Below are 18310 nucleotides of genomic sequence, written 5' to 3'. Positions count from 1 at the left end.
TCTCTCTCTCTCTCTCTCTCCCCCCATATATATATGTATATATATATATATACACATACACACATATATACACATGCATATATATATATAGTGAGAAATTATATACATACATATATAAATTATGTATACTTTTCTATAAAAAATTAAAATTGAAGAGGAGATAGAAACCAAACATCGGTGATGACAGCCTTAACTCATTTCCTTCAACCTGAGAACCCTTATCCACAGCAATGACAAGGCAGGGATTATTAGTTATTAAGAACTAATTGACTGCATCAGATTTTTCAAATCACCGCCCGTGGAAATCTTACAGCCATCTTACACATGGGATTATGCCAGAAATTCATACTGCAAAATAGAAAGAAATATAAGGATAGAAAGTTAACATTCTTATATAAAACAAAAATTTACAAGACTTTCTATATGCTAATGGAAAACTAAGCAAAAAGTATAAGAAAAGTTAGATTTGTATTTTTAAGACGAGAGAAACTATCAAATTATGTGTGTTTAAATTTATGACATTTCTACTGGTTGGATGTTGAAATTAAAATACAAATACATTTTAGCTGACCAATATATTTGTTAAAGCACTAAGAATAATATAGAGAATGGATAATTGGCTAAAACTACATCCTGATTATATTGTAAAATGCAGAATACAGGCATTTGTTTATACCAAAAAAGAGAGACATATTTCTCATGCAGTTATTATAGCCCATATATATGAAATAAAGGCTAGAGTAGGTAAACTTTTGTTTCGTAAAAGTTTTTATTGCTTTGTTATTTTGTTATTCCTTAATGTGAGATAAACTTAAATAATTGGAATATGTATACCCAGACACTTTCCTGATACACAAGTATACAGCAGTAGAAAAAGAAAAATTGACAGCAGTATGCTTTGAGAATAAATGTTGAATTAAATGTGTTTCTTATATGAAGCTATTTTATTTCTGTTTAAACACAAGAAGATGTGCATTTCAGAGTGTGTAAGCTATTTGGTGCCACATTCTACTAGATTTCATTTCTAATTATAAAATAATTTCATGAGAAAATTGTTGAGTATTATGTCAAGAGAACATTTTTCTCCAGAGAAACAGAACCAATAGGATTAGTATCTATATCCTTGTCCAGACCTGGATCTGGGTCTATATCTCTCCATCACTGTCTGCCTCCATCTCCTTATTTTAAGGAATTGGCTCCGGAGCTGGTGGGTGGAGTGGCACGCACGTGTGTGAAATCTGTAGGGCAGGCCAGGCAGTAGGAAATTCAGATACGAGTTGGTGTTCAGTCTGGAATCCAAAATCCACAGATTAGGCCAGCAGAGTGCTGATACAAGTCAGCACTGGGGTCTTGAGTCTGACATATATAGGCAGACTGGAAACTCAAACAGATTTCTGTGTGGAAGCCTTAAGGTGGGATTCCTTCTTCCGTGGGAAACCTCACTCTTAAATCTGAAGGCCTGCAACTGATTGCATGAGTCGCACTCACATTACGGGGGGTGGTCTGTCTTACTTAAAGCTAACCAATTTAATTTACTTTTTAATTAATTTTTATTGACGTATAGTTGCTTTACAATGCTGTGTTAGTTTCTGCTGTACAGCAAAGTGAATCAGTTGTACGTATACATATATCTTCTCTTTTTGAGATTTCCTTACCATTTAGATCACCACAGTGCATTAAGTAGAGTTCCCTGTGCTATACAGTAGGTTCTCATTGGTTATCTATTTTATACATAATAGTGTATCTATATCAGTCATAATTTCCCAGTTCATCCCACTACCCCCCTTCCCCGCTAAGTATCCATACGTTTGTTCTCTACATCTGTGTCTCTATAAAGCCAACTAATTTTAAATGTTAATCACCTCCACAATACTTTCACAATGACATCCAGACTAGTTCTTTTTTTTATTATTTTATTCAAGTATAGTTGATTTACAGTGTTGTATTAATTTCTGATGTACAGCAAAGTGATTCAGTTATACATATATATATATATATATATATATATATTCTTTTTCATATTCTTTTCCATTATGGTTTATCACAGGACTCTGAATATAGTTCCCTGTGCTTTACAGTAGGACCTTCTTGTTTATCCATTCTCTATCAGACTAGTTCTTGACCAACAACTGAGCAACATAGCCTAGTCATAGCCAAGCTGACATAGGAAACAACCCACCACATCTTACTATACCTCTATTAGTCAAGACTTTGATTAGCATTTTTATTCCCAGTGTACTTACACATGGCAGGTAGTCGAGTAACATTTGTGAAATGAATTTAAGGAAAACTCCATTGCTTAGAGCCTTAGGCTAGTCATTCTTTTATGCATTGCCTGAGTTTAAAGATGTATACATCTAATTCCCTCCTCACCTCTCCTTACTTTACAATTCCCACAAAACAGTATTCTTCTTGTGAAAAATGTTTCATAGAATAATTGATCACTGAATTGTTTCAGGGTAAACATAACCTCAGGGTAAACATAACCTCTATTAATTCAAGATCACACGGTCAAAATATACTGTTCAAATGCCCAGTCTAAGATAGTTTGGAGTTCTATTATAGAAAAAAGAAAGCTAGTTCTTCTGGATTTTAGAAGATAAATCACTTGATTGTGAGTAGTGGAAATGAGTCTTTTCGAATCATTTTTTCCCCACAAAAAAGGATTAAACATAAAAATAATATGTTTCAAAGTCACTGTTGATATTAAGAGAATTGCAATTCCCAATACAACCCATTGGCTAGTAAAGTTTAGATAAAAACTGAAATATTTAGAATACAGAATCTTTGATCAAATCTCTCAGAAGTTGCTGTTTGCTTGCTCTAAATAAAAATTCAATTTTGGTGCAATGTCAGATTACATCAGGTTTCAGCTTTTGGTAGTGAGTTGGTTGAAGATTCATAGAACATGCTTTTATTTATACTCTCATCTATCTTTTTTCTTTTTTTTTTGTGATGCAGCCTGACTAGACAGGATTCTTGCTATATTTATCCTAGTTGTATACATGATTTCATCTTGTCAACTACAGTAAGTGTGTACTTCAAGCAAATAGGATTCTATCCCAGACTTATAACTTCAGAACTCAAACTGAAGTGGGTTTGGAAAAATGTTTCAGTTATTAGGCTTTTGCAAGATTACCAACTGTTTCACTCTTCTGGTTTTCAAGTATTTTGTCAACCTTATCCACAACTCTTAATCTTTAATGCTTTTTTACTTCACTTCCTTCTCTGTTCGCTTATTAAGATCCAGCTGCTGTTCTCCATACATACCATCGTATTATTTATTCTTTCGTGGGGACTAGAAGAGCTTGAAAGAAAAATCACACAAATCTTATCATGTGTGGGTCTTAAGTATATAGGGGTGTGTGTGTGTATTTTGGTTGGGGGGCAATGTTGCGTGGCTTGTGGGATTTTAGTGCCCCAGCCAGGGATCAAGCTTGGGCCCGTGGCAGTGAGAGCACAGAGTCTTAACCACGGGAGCACCAGGGAAGTCCCACATGCACGGGTCTTATATTTTAGGATGCAAAGATTCTGTTACTGGCTTTAATGCAACTTAAATGATACTAACTCCAGAGGATCATAGTTTCTGCAGAAAGTCTGATGTGAATCACCTCTAAAATGTCTATTTTCTAGGCTTGGAATTTCCACATAAGAAAATTACCTAGACTTTATAAATGAATATGATTGGTACTCTATTAGAATGGAGGTTTTACATAGGAACAGGTTGTGTCCATAGTGTGCAGAATACTCAGGTATCAAGAAATTGAAACTGAGATTAGAAATGGGGAAACAGCTCTCTCTGCTGTGTCCACACTTCTCTCTCTGCTGGCGTTCCCCTCTTCTCAGGGCATTTATCCATTTCCTTGGTAATACTTCCAAACCCCCTTTTCAGCATCTCCTTCTGTGTCTAATCCAGTTACTACTTCTCCAAACTCTGTCCAGAAAAATAATTGTTAAAACACCAGCCGCTTTATATGATGCAGGCAATTCATGTCTCTATGAAGCCATCAAGCAACCTTTTGAATTCAGTACCACTGTATATTTCAGAAAGGTAATCGAAATTTTCCCCACTTATTCTTTTCTCAGTGGGTCTCTATTCAAACATGGCTTAACTTACAAAGAGTTCTAGAATGATAAAAATTTAAGCTTTCATTACAATGATATCCTGCAAAGAGCTTCCTTTGCACTTACAACGATATCCTGCAAAGAGCTGCCTAAAGAGAGTAATGCAAACTACCTCTAACTATTCCTTAGAAGATTATGCTGTTGATTTTAAAAGAAATAAATTTATGAAATTGGTCTTTGAAGCCCTGGATTTAAAGGGGCCTTGTAAGCTTTCATTAAAAATCACACTCTTCTGAAATTCTCACATTGCGCTTCTGTTACGCTTGAAGTAGGCAAGGCTGACGTTAGGGGGAGAGCCGCGGGGAGCGTGTAAATCATGCAACAGCATCTTAATGGAGTTGTATAGCATATTAATTGGATCAAGTAATCTTATCTAAGAAAGCATATTAGGTTTTTAAGAGATTATTAATAAGAGCCAGCCAAGTTATTTGGTAAATGTGACCAGAATTATGTATGTGTCTCAAACTGTCTCTTGCCATCACATTTTTTATGTGAAATATAAGGATTCACTACACACACCTAGGAGCGCATTTTCTGTACTTGAGAAAGAAATGTACTTATAGTAATTTGGAATTTCAATAGAAACTTCTTAAAGGTAAAATTGAAGAGTTTAACATAAAAATTATTCATACAAATATCTTTAAACATAACACCATTTTACTTGCGACTTACAAAAATCACATAAATCTAGTTTCTGTGGCTCTTAAACTACAGTTTCTGGTCTAAGATTGAGTTTTATTCACAAAAAAAGTACCTGTTGACTTATTCAAGGTAATAGATTGGCATATGGTAAAAATAAAATAATACAGAAGTAGTAGTTTCTTACTCTGTACCTTACTATCCCCAGTCTGACTTCATGCAACCAATTACATTTAATCACTTTAAGTAATATGCTCAGGAATGGTATTTCTTGAATTATCAATATTAGGTATTTTCTAGTGATGTTCCTCTCTGAAGGATGATAATTTCCAAATTTTCTTCTCTCTAAATATGTTGAAAAGTTACTGTAACAAGATTAATTGTAATTATCATATTGAGGATTAGATTGATGATTTTAATGATTTATTTAAACCTTAGTCCTTATTTTTCTTTTCCTTTTCTTTCTTAAAATTTCTATTTAACTGATCTCTTGCTTGATTTCTCATTGCTTACATTTTATATTTCAACAATAGTTGTCAAAATTGTAATTTCATACTGAAGGCTTGTCATTTCTTTAATATCTTTTTCGTATTTAGATAGGTCATTAATCTCAGTTTGAATAATGTGAGAGGCTGTGCAGGAAGGAAAACAATACAGTAAATTAATGGCTTTATTTTACTTTATTAAATGTTTGAATCACTAAATTTTTTTTGAAAATATTGCTAAACGTTTACAATGACAGTTTTGCATTTCTCCATATACTTTATCATATGATGATGTCATATGTTTTCGAAATTTCTTAAATCTATATTTAAAATACAACTATATAATAAAAATCCCAAGGAAAACAAAACTTAAACCTCAAAATTATTGTTCATCCCATTACTATTGAAGCTGCTAATTTTTGCCCATTAAAACTCCTTTTTTTCTCATATTTAAAAATCCACATACTAGTATCATTTTCATTTAAAAAGTCACTCTTTAATATATAACTTTCAGCATAGTTATTTGTGAATATAATTTTTCAAAATACCATCTTATGTCTGATAGTTTACTTTTGAAATTATTTAGAAAGCTGAAAGATGCAAACGAAAAACAGCATATCAGATTATATAATCTGCATACATAAAGGATTTACATTGAACTAAGTCACAGAGGCAGTTTTGGTGAATTCTTATTCAATATTGTCTTCACTTTATTACTCAAGAATATTTCTGAGCTGGATAGTGTGGCAGAACCCCTATCAGATTTGTCAGTGAAGAGAGACAAGAGAAAATGTAATTCTGCAGGCAATATAATAAATAAAGATACAGTTTTAAAGAAAAAGGACAAAGAAAATGTAAATTTGGTCTGTCTTCTTACCTATAAAGAAGATAGGCACAGGAGTAAATTATTTTTATGTAACATTTATTTCTAAAGGTTTACAAGATATGATTTCAAAATGGGTGTATTTTATGGTTTTTATATTAATTGATACAAACACAGCAAAATACCTATGTGTATAAATTATTTGGCCAGAATCCGCTCACTTCATACCTTTAAGAAAGAGAATATAAGGTCATTTTCAATAATAATAATTAACTAGTTAATGTCGTAAAGCAAGCTAAAATAATGTTTAAAGAATGTTGACCTGAAAAAGTGTAATGATTCTCAGTGTCGGCGTTCCTATGTGGAACAAATTAATGTGTGAATTACAATACAGTTTAAAAGTACACATGCGTATAATTATCCTCTCTGGAGCCTTATAATTTTTGAAGATAAATCTACCACATTTCAGAATGTTTTTCAGTCCATAATAATCTTAAAAAAACGACTAAGCCTGCCTTCCACATAAGGCGCCCTCTGCCGGACAATATGGGGAGATGCAGAACTCCATCAAAATGACACTGCCATCTGCATTGTGAGATTATGTTGCATAGAAAAAAGTTCAATTCCTAAGTGATGTTACACTCTATTGAACAAATATAGAGAATGCAACAATCATAAAATTCCCTCAACTCATGCTTGTACGTCAACATTTTTAAAACAGTTACAAAACAGAATAAGCCATTCAGAGCAAGAGATTACATAATGTATTCTTAGAAAGGCAATTAATAAAACCTCTCTTGGTCCTCAACTAATGTCCCCAAAAAGAGAAATCTGTAAAATGTGCATTATCAAAACTCATGCATTTAAAGAAAGAAAGGGGAACTTAAAGTTTCTGATATTCCATGTCATTCAGATTGTTTGACCCTTTTCCTTAAAAGTTTATCTTTGTTTCCTTTGTGTCCTACAGATATATACCAATAAGAAATCATTTACTTTATTTTAATATAAGAATTTCAAAGAATCAAGGAATAGAATCTACATGAAAGTCCTTTAAAGGTTTAATGACAGTTTGTTAATGTGGCTTATGGTTCCCCCAAACTAAACTTCAAGTTTTTACTTCAATCCTATCTTGTAGAAGTAATTTCTTTGCCTGCCTGATAATCTATCTCATAGGTATTATTTATTTCAAAATCTGTATTTTCTTTGGTAATATGATCAGAACATAGAGAAGTGAAATCTATCAAAACAAAATTGCTTGCTTTTAAAATACATTTTATTTATTTATTTATTATTTTTGCAGTATTCACTTTATTTTATTATTATTTTTTTAACATCTCTATTGGAGTAGAATTGCTTTACAATGGTGTGTTAGTTTCTGCTTTATAACACAGTGAATCAGCTCTACATATACATATATCCCCATATCTCCTCCCTCTTGCGTCTCCCTCCCACCCCTCTAAGTGGCCACAAAACACCAAGCTGATCTCCCTGTGCTATGTGGCTGCTTCCCACTAGCTATCTATTGTACATTTGGTAGTGTATATAAGTCCATGCCCCTCTCTCACTTCGTCCCAGCTTCCCCTTCCCCTTCTCCATGTCCTCAAGTCCATTCTCTACGTCTGCGTCTTTATTCCCATCCTGCCCATAGGTTCTTCATGACCATTTTCTTTTTTAGATTCCATATATATGTGTTAGCATACAGTATTTGTTTTTCTCTTTCTGACTTACTTCACTCTGTATGACAGACTCTAGGTCCATCCACCTCACTACAGATTACTCAATTTCATTTCTTTTTATGTCTGAATAATATTCCATTGTATATATGTGCCACATCTTCTTTATCTGTTCATCTGTTGATGGACACTTAGGTTGTGTCCATGTCCTGGCTATTGTAAACAGAGCTGCAATGAATATTGTGGTACATGACTCATTTTAAATGAATCTATTTGGACTAGTTTACCTTGATGCTCCAATTGAAGAAGTGTCAAGGTAAATTAATCCAAACAGTCTTCTTAAAGTAGTCCTCTTAATTTTGACTATTAATCAGTAGCTGGAAAGGACCGTTTAAGCAAATATTCTCTATTGTTACTTAAGGAAACTAGAGTACAGAACATATTTGAAAGAAGTAACCTCTATCTTTCCATGATATCCATCAGTTTTCATAGTGATGTCATAATTTTGATGAGCTTTTCAACATTTTAAGGAGAGGTTTACATACTAAAGTACATTCTTTTTTTTTTTTTTCTTCTTGTGTGGTCATTTAACTTCATGTGTTATCTGGTAAGAAAGAATTTTTTAATAATAAATTTTCACCCTATCTAACCAACTTACCAATTGTGCTTTGTTAAATAAAGTTAGGAAGGAGCACCATTGCTCCTGTACAAATCAAATCTTCAACACGTTGGGAAATGAAATTAAACACAACTAATTCTTTAATTCCAACTATCTAAACTGCCATTTAATTGAGTTGATCCTTCCTGAACCTTGCGGGTCCATATAATTTACGTTTCCTGATATTCTCCATATTTGTCTAATTTCTTTAGTGCTTAATGTTAGCTTTCAATTCAAAGGACATTTTGCCAGACTCTATTTACTTGTTCTTGGACCTAATGTGAAACCTATGGTCTTGATATTTAACTTGTCTCACCATTATTCAAGTTTATGCCTTTTCCAAAAGTCATTAAGTCCCTGCCCCTGGATTCTCAGTGCCCACTGACACCTGGACCAACTCCCAGCCAGGATTCTGGCTCATTTACAAGAACCAGGAGAATCGACACACAAATCATTCAGTCCTGCACTGACGAAAGATCTAGAGTTCTTCTCTCATGTTTTGCAGACATTTGAAATTTAACACTCTGCAAATTTATTTACTTTTAAATTGGTTATTCACCTCACACCTGTCAAGATGGCCATCATTAAAATGTCTACAAATAACAAATGCTGGTGGGAATATGGAGAAAAGGGAACCTTCCTACACTGTGGGTGGGAATGTAAATTGCTGCAGCCACTGTGGAAATCGGTATAGAAGCTCCTCAAAAAATTAAAAATGGAACTACCGTATGATCCAGCAATTCCACTTCTGGATATTTATCCAAAGAATATGAAAACACTAATTTGAAGAGATACATGAACCTCTATGCTCATTGTAGCATTATTTACAATAGTTAAGATATGGAAGCAGCCCAATTGCCCATCAACAGATGAATGGATAAAGAAGATGTGGTATATTTATATATTTTTTTATGATGGAATATTAGTCATAAAAAAGAATGAAATTATGCCATTTGCAGCAACATGGGTGGACTTAATATAATATTTCTATAAACTGGTAATATATTTTCTGTTTAAGCAGAGTAGAAGTAATTCAGATAGCTTTGCTTCCTGTTTTTGTTTTTTTCTTTTATTGAAACCATGGACAAGTTCTAATTTAATCCTCTGAATTTCTAGATAAGGAAATGAGAAAAGACAAATAATTAGCTCAATATCATAGAACTGCCAAGTGATAAAGGGAAAAATAAGTTCTCCTGACCACATATGCAACCATCATTCTGTATTTAAAGTAACTCTTTGAAATTCTTAAATATACACAGTGAACTTCCCTCTAAAACATTTTGGGAAATTGGAAAAAAAAATATTTGATGAAAAATGTGTAGACTATTATAGTTTTCATGAAATATATCCCATAGTGAATTTTCTATAGGAAAATAACAGGTAACATTTATTGATCGTTTGACCTTTTCAAACATGATTTCATTTAACAAACATTATAATCCTATGTGATTGGTGATATTGTACCAGTGACATAAACAAAGCTTAAAAGGAGTATTTACATGGCTAATATGAGTGTAAAACTGGATTACATCTAATTCTGGTTGACCTCAAAGCCTGTGTTTTTAATCTTTCTAATAATTTGCGGCTAAAGAGAAATCAGTCCTCAGTATATGATTGTATAGTGTTATCTGCTCCATTTTTGTTATAACACTGGAGGACATAAATGCATTCTCCTTATGTTAAAAGAAAGGAAGAAAATTTCTTTACTGTGGTCTTTGTACCATTGATATCCTAGAATCAAAAATCATACTATCTGACAGTTTTCTTATATAGGCCAAATTAAGGCAAATCAGCCCCTAAATGCCATGACTGCCTATGCTTTGACTAATACGAACTAGATTGTTTATGACATTTTCATAAATGAAATGGGAACTAGAATTAGATAAATTGAATATATCTAACTGTAGAAATAAGCAGTTGTATCACTTGGGTTATAAGCAGTGATCTCGACTAAAAATTGACGAAAGTAATTTAACCTCATTGCCTTTAAAAAAAAATGGTCCAATAAGGGAGATAACCATGGATATTAAATTGTTTAACATGCTATTGTAAGATCTAGGGTTTTTTTATATTGCAAAGCAAGGTTAAAAGAATGCATTATATCTAGTGTATTCACAAATAGCTCAACCTTATATATATATATATATATATTTCTTCATGATTATAAAAAAAAATCCTGGAAATCGTAATCTAAACATTCCAGTTCAGTACAAAGAACCCTTGTTTCATTTCTTTGATTCATGATAAACTGAACATTGCATTTATTAAAGTGAACACTATTTTGTCAAGTGTTTCATTCACTTTTCTATTTATCTCAGTAGACTCAGATTGCAACAGTTTTGGATATATATGTATTTTAAAGCTATTTAAAAGAGAAAGAGAGAGCTAGAAAAGAAAAGAAGGCTCAAAATCAGAGCTTCTTAAAACATTTGTGGAAAAGAACCCTCCAGGCACGCCTGACACACCCAAGCTTGTCTAAACCCTATTAAAGGAGATGGGTCCGCTGATCATGCTTATGGATATTATGTCAATGGCAAATTGTTAGATTCTAAATGGTTATTTTCCATTTCTGTACTATTCTCAGCTTGGTAAGGAATGATATGCCAACAGGCAGCTATCCACAGACTATATTTTGAAGATGTTCTAGAATTCGGTTTCTCAATGATTCTGGATGACATAGAATAGTGTTTAACAACATGTTTGAAAAATATACACTTTTTGATCCTCTCTCCTTTTTTTTTCTGTGATAAGTGACATTTAAACTTGTATTTACTGAGGAAATATTGTACCTTCCCCAGTATGTCTATAAAATGTAGAAATACAGGAATAGCAAAGGCTAACATTTTAGGCAGGGATGATAGTACCTGATTAAAGGCCAAATTATGTGGCACCAAATATAAATGCTACAAAAATTCAGACAAGAAGAAAATTAGTAAGACCCACAGTAATTAGGATGAGCCATATAGGTGTTGGAAATACGGCTACCAAATGTAGATTAAAAAGAATTGGATTAGTAAAATGTGTGATGCGTTCTTTAGTTGCTGTGGAAAATCATTGGTTTTTTAATAAGATTTTGATGAGAACACTCTAGCTGGAGAACAGGCCATTTGTTGGAGAACAACAAAGAATACAGTTACACATTTTGAGTAAGGTTTATTTATTATTTTTTCCTTTTTGCAAAAGTTCTCTTTCCTCCCAATTCTCAATTACTTCCAAGAAAGCGGACTCTCCTGCCAGTCTTAGGAACCTGATAGGTAGAGAAGCAGTAAAGTTAAACAATGAGAACTACTGAAACCAATTTATTTTCAATAGTTAATGACCTGATCCCAATCAGTGAGAGAACCAGGTCGACAATACGTCTAGGAGTTTTCAGATTTAATGATATGTTTACATATTTATCAAACATCAAACCCTCTCTCTCTCTCCACCTTTAACGCAACATTCATTCACAATAGTTCACTCTGTATCTAGGAGCATCTGCATACTATCCTTGGGTGAACCCATAATGTGGTACCCAAATTGGGTGTGTACATCTTAGTTCACCTGATTTGTTGTATACTTATTTCTGCACTTAGTGCTGCAGTGAACCTAGGGGCGGGTATATCTTTTCAAATTAACATAATTTTTATTTCCTTCAGAAAAATACCCAGAAGTGGAATTCCTAGATTGTATGGTAGTTCTATTTTTAATTTTCTGAGGAAGCTTCATAAGGTTTTCCATAGTGGCTGCATCAACTTACAATTCCACCAGCGGCACATGAGGGTTCTCTTTTTTTCCACATACTAGCCAATAGTTGTTTTTGCTGTCTTTTTGAAGATAGCCATTCTGGCAGGTGTAATTTTATGGCTCATTGTAGTTTTAATTTGCACTTCCCTGATGATTAGTGATGTTGAGCATCTTTGCATGTGTCTGTTGGCCATCTGGGTGTTTTCAAAATGCCTATTCAGGTCCTTTGCCCACTTTTTAATTGAGTTGTTTGCTTTTTTGATATTGAGATAGACAATATTTAAATGAATGGGTGTAGATGTGTTCCAATAAACCTTTATTTATGGAAATCTGAATACCAGATAATGTTTACACATCACAACATAGTACTCTTCTTTTGATTTTTTTTCAACTGTTAAAAAATACCAAAAAGTGTTCTTAGTTCCTAGGCCATTTACCAAAATAGGCAGTGTGCTGAATTTGGCCTGGGGTCATGGTTTGCTGCTTCTCGCCTTACAAGAATGAAAAAACATTCCAGGAAGAATCAAGAGTCTGAAACAGCTAAATATGGCAGAAATTATAAGCAACTTGAGAGCAGGCATTCACACAAATTCATGTTTTTATTTCCAAACAGAGCTTTGCATGATATCTTTCACATAGTAAGTGTTCAATAAATGTTCCCCAGCAATAACCGAAGAGCAATGATCACAGATTCTAAAGCTCTTTATGACTCTTCAAGAACTCTCTTTTGGAAGAGACAGGATCTGGAAAGCAAGTTTGAAGTATGAGCAATTTAGAGTGAAAGGTCAAGAAATGGAATTAAGGTTCTTGAAACTTGTTCAAAGTCTAAAGAAAATTAGATGGATTATTGAAAGGGAAAGCAGGTGAATCCCAATAATGTTTACTTAAATTACAGGGGCATGTGCATGTTCCAACACACCTGGAGACATAGCTAAAGTTATAATTAAAATGTAGGCAGATTCTGTCTTCAGGCAAAAGATAGTGGACAAACCGTGATCGGAGAGAAGGATGCAAGGAAGGAATAAGGACAGAAACTTGTTGAGTTGGATGCAAGGTAAACAGATGTGCTTGTGACAAATTCATTCATCCTCACCATGAAAGACACAGAGGTAGACTATGAAGAAAGGGAGGAAAGAAAGATGGGAAATTGGAGATTTAAGGGAAAAGTGTTTTTAATAGGTCATCAATACAATATATGAAAATGACCAAGTCCTATAGAAGATGAGTATATATATCCATCTACTCGAACTATAACTTGTGTTTAGCAAATCAGGAAGCATCAACACTATTTTAATTGCTAAATCAAAATTTCCATCATCACTAGTGATACATCTTATATCCCTTTAAAATTTTGGAAGAAGATAATACATAAATAGGAACTGCATAATGAAATATGGAAGTAACCCAAAGGGAAATAGATAAATTCTAATTATGAGCTAGAATTGTCTTTTTATTATTGACTCGTCTTCATTAGCTCTAAAATCCTATTAATCCTTTAACTCTCAAAGGCAGTATACATTTCTATAAAAATGATTGATACTCTTTGATATAATTTCTGACAATTTTCCTCATCAGTACGCATTATCTTAATCTTCTTTTGCATCTCTTATATATTTTAGTTTCCTTTTATCACTGAATGCCTAATGCATGTGAAAAATATTCCCCTACTCTTCCTATCCACAGAAATAAATACTAATCTATGTAATCTGAAAACAGAGGAGTGCTATTGTAAAACGGGACCTAATAGACTATAATCAGCAATAATGGCCTGAAGCAAAGCAAAGAAAATTCAGGGTGACTGTCAGGAAACTTTTAATGGCTTTGTAAAAATGATTGTGAGTCTGGTCAGGGCCATCTTATAGAGACAGCGTACAAATAGGAAATAATTCCCAGCAGAGCAGTTTATTTTACTGTTGACTAGTTTTGTAGCAAACAAAGGGGTGGAAATTTCTCCCGGTTCAGCTGTTTTTTGACTGACAGTTTAGTGTCAGGTTACTCACGCTTTCTGTTGTTTTGACAGGTTTTGTTGGGAGCTTTTACACAACGGCAAAGAATTTGTAAACAATTTTCCTATATTCAGATCCTTTCGTCAACCTTAGGTCCCACTTTTTCCCACCTTTTCATGCCTCTCAAGTACTTAGGTAGAGTTTGAGTCTCCTGAAATAGGTTCTTGTCAAAGATGTTCAAGATATTGGGTTGGCCGAAAAGTGCCTTTGGTTTTTAAGTAAAAATAAAAGACAACATTTTTCATTTTCACCAAGAACTTTATTGAACAACGTATTCACCCTTTTGTTCCACTATCTTCTGCCATTTTTCAGGCAACTTCATAATTCCATCTTCCCAGAACTTTTTATCTTTTTGAGCAGAGAACTGTTGTAGGTGCCTTTTACAGTCTTGCAGGGAACTGAAATCTTTTCCATTAAGAGAATTTTGTAAAAATGAAATAAATGGAAATCCAAAGGTGCAATGCCTGGTGAATACGGCAGATGAAACAGAACTTCCCAGCCAACCTGTAACAGTTTTTGCCTGGTCATCAAAGAAACATCAGGTCTTGTGTTATCCTGATGGAAGATTATGCATTTTCTGCTGACTAATTCTGGATGCTTTTCATCGAGTGCTGCTTTCAATTGGTCTAACTGGGAGCAGTACTTGTTGCAATTAATTGTTTCGTTTTTTGGAAGGAGCTCATAATAGAGGACTTCCTTCAAATACCACCATGTACACAACATCACCTTCTTTGGATGAAGAGCAGCCTTTGGTGTGGTTGGTGGTGGTTCATTTCACTTGCCCCAAGATCTCTTCTATTCCACATTATTGTACAGTATCCACTTTCCATTGCCAGTCAAAATTGTTTTAAAAACGGAACGTTTTCATTACGTTTCAGCAGAGAATCACATGAGGAAATACAATCAAGGTTTTTTTTGCTTAACTTACGTGGAAACCAAATATCAAAGCGATTCACATAACCAAGTTGGAGCAAATGATTTTTAACACTTGATTTGGATATTTTGAGTATGTCGGCTATCTCCCAAGTGGTATAACGTTGATTGTTCTCAGTTGTCTCAATTTGATCACTATCAACTTCAACTTGTCTACCTACCTGTGGAGCGTCGTCTAGCAAGAAATCTCCAGCATGAAACTTCACAAACCACTTTTGACACGTTCGATCAGTCACAGCACCTTCTCCATACACTGCACAAATCTTTTTTTTGGTTGCGTTTTTACCTTTCTTGAAATAATAAAGCATGATATACCAAGAATGTTGCTTTTTTTCTTCCATCTTCAATATTAAAATGGCTCCACACAAGTTCGCCTATTTTGATAATTTTTTTTAAATGCACACTGATATGACAGCTGTCACAGTGCAATCTAACAAAATTGTTTTGAATGAAGTTAAAGACAACTAAGCGCTACTAGAGGCATCTTGAGGAAAAAACTGAACGAACCTTTTGACCAACCCAATACTTCTGAAGAAAAATGGTGTAGAAAATAATGTTTCAGTGAATTGATGAATGAAGGTACAATCCTGTACTGTGTTCTGGGCATGTGCTGAGGACAGATTTCTGCCATCAGGTTTGTGTTGCCTGCTGACGAGTGCCATGGACACCAGTGGTGGTCATCTTAGTATTATTGTGGTGCATTCTATGAAATGCAGTTCATTCAAACTCCCCAGAACTATCGGAAATATACACGTGATGTTTAGTTTTGAGGTTTTTTGCTTATGTCCTGGAAGCCTGTCACACTTGTACTGTTCAGAGAACACTACAATTCCCTGGTGTTATATGTCCCTGATATTTTAGTGAACCTGGGAATTCTGGACTGGATTTTTTTTTTTTTTTTTTTTTTTTTTTTTTTTTTAGCGGTACGCAGGCCTCTCCCGTTGCGGAGCACAGGCTCCGGACGCGCAGGCTCAGCGGCCATGGCTCACGGGCCCAGCCGCTCCGCGGCATGTGGGATCTTTCTGGACCGGGGCATGAACCCGTGTCCCCTGCATCGGCAGGCGGACTCTCAACCACTGCGCCACCAGGGAAGCCCTGGACTGGATCTTAAAAATGAGTGGATTCTCCAGGTCCTCTGGAATTAGATCTGAAGTTTGGGGGAAAAAAAACCCCAGCAAGCTACATACTAAGCTTCTCATTCCAAAGTGTTCTGGGCTTTGCATTATTTTGCAAGTTTTATGCAAGCAAGAAAAAACACCTACTGTGGTTGTGCTGCCTCAGAAGAGTTACTGTGGTAGTCATTTTAGTTACTAAAAGGCAAATGTGGTTTATGTGCTGTCAGTGTTATCTTTTCATTGAAAGAAATGCTTAGGTGGTGTTGACCATGAAAATTTTGTTGATTTTGTTTTGTGATTATTAAATATATATGGTGGATGGTATATCTCCTGAAAAATAAATGTTTTGGTTTGAATTGGAGATTAAAGAGAGTATTCTAATTGAGCTCATGAGTTACTAACTGGAGTATACAAATCAATGAATTAGACATGATAATCAGTGATCAGGCGTAAACCATAAAACAAGTGACATATTTGGAATCAGTGTTTATCATTATATAAGTAAGTGTTTATCTTTATACATGTATTTCATGTATAGTTCAAGAAATCTCTCTTCTCAGTGGTTTTTCTAACTACAAATAAATTGTGAGAATCACAAAACCAACAGACCAGTGAATAAAAGAAAAACCTGAAACAAAAATAACAAGCTAAATGACATTTCTTCTAATCACCATGTGTCTGCCCATACAAATCAGAAAGGCTTACGTATCCCTTCAACATTCACTTACTGAATGTTGGAAGGAAGAAATAGAAGATAATTTATGCCTCCTTTATGACCATATAGCACAAACTACAGAATATTAACCAGAAGGTAGTTCTAGGGTAAAGGAGAAGAATGAAAAGGGCTTAGGCAGCTTAAAGGACTTTATAAAATTTGACCTTGATACCAAATTGAAAATAAAATAACCATTTCGAGTAACTACCTTATTATCATTTTTCTAAGTTTCTGGTTCTCCACAAAGTAGAAGACTCCTTCAGTCTTGTGTAGTGGATTTGGTAGCTTTTAATAAGCCCATGAATGTGCTCTAAGGGCAGCTCTTGAGGTTTTGAGAAGCTCTAAATATACTTTAGTGTGGCATATAATGTCTGGTAAAGAAGTTTGAGATTGGGGGGATGTGGGAGGAAACATTCGACTTATTATGTACTTCTGCAGTTACTGAGCTAAGAATAGGTAGTGACAAATGAAAAGGCTATATGTTACTACAAATAAGCATTCAAAGGCGTAATAAAATATATTTTAAGGGTTATTTCACATTGATTCCTATACAAATTTAATGAATTTAAATATGCACTATATACTGTTCTATTTGATTTAACTCTTTATATATTTATATATTTGACATAAATCTAAATATATAAATATGTAACATATGAATATATATTTAACATATATATATATATAAAACTTTTGATGCTAAAAGTAGTAGAGCATGAAACATTAATGTTACTCATAATATGGCTATATCCATGTTATCATTTAAGATATTCATTTGATTTTTATTTTCTAAATTACAGGGTGAAGTCTGTCCCAGAGCTGAAGGCGATGAAGTCCAGAGGTGTGTGTGGGCCACAGCTGTCAATGTCAAGGACAAGTTCATTTATGTGGCACAGCCAACTTTGGACAGAGTCCTTCTTGTAGATGTGCAGTCTCAAAAAGTTATTCAGGTATGAATGACTCCTCCTTTTGAAAGTGGTTTTGAAGACTATTTAATTTAATGTAATAGACTTTACCAGGTAACTCGTGCATTGCCATTTGATTGCCATTGATAACTTGTTTCGTTACTTGGATAACTAAAAAGTATACACAATTTCTACAAACTGTCCTCTCATTCCGCTCCTTGAGCCTAAAGAATTAAAGAAGTAATTGAAATAGCTTTTGTTTTCAACAGTTAGATTCCATGAATACCTCATAATCGCCACATGACCAGTTACACAAAAAACATCCTCACAATTGCTTATTCTGTCTAGAGCAAGGAGAGTCCCAGTCCAAGGCCAATTAAGGTGCTCCTAGTTACCATCACAGTAAAGTAGTATATCTTTCTCATGTGATTCTTAACAAAGGCTGAGACAATAGTAGATTTACTGGATAATAGTAGCTTAGTAAGTTTTACTATAGTAGTAAAACAA

At 34.1% G+C, this 18310-nt stretch overlaps 1 protein-coding gene across 3 annotated transcripts in view; it reads left to right on the top strand.

Annotated features, from left to right (window-relative positions):
- The window catches only part of FSTL5 (follistatin like 5), a 620880-nt gene that overhangs the window by 534054 nt on the left and 68516 nt on the right, over positions 1–18310 (top strand). For all 3 annotated transcript variants that reach the window (XM_060011592.1, XM_060011591.1, XM_060011589.1), the window contains one exon: positions 17699–17848. In XM_060011592.1, the coding sequence (XP_059867575.1) occupies positions 17699–17848 (150 nt within the window). The remainder of the gene's footprint in view (positions 1–17698; positions 17849–18310) is intronic.

The sequence above is a fragment of the Delphinus delphis genome, chromosome 5 (genome assembly GCF_949987515.2).
Source record: "Delphinus delphis chromosome 5, mDelDel1.2, whole genome shotgun sequence".
Classification (NCBI taxonomy): Eukaryota; Metazoa; Chordata; class Mammalia; order Artiodactyla; family Delphinidae; genus Delphinus; species Delphinus delphis.
Note: the sequence above shows the minus strand (reverse complement) of the source record. Positions and strands in the feature narration are given on the sequence as shown.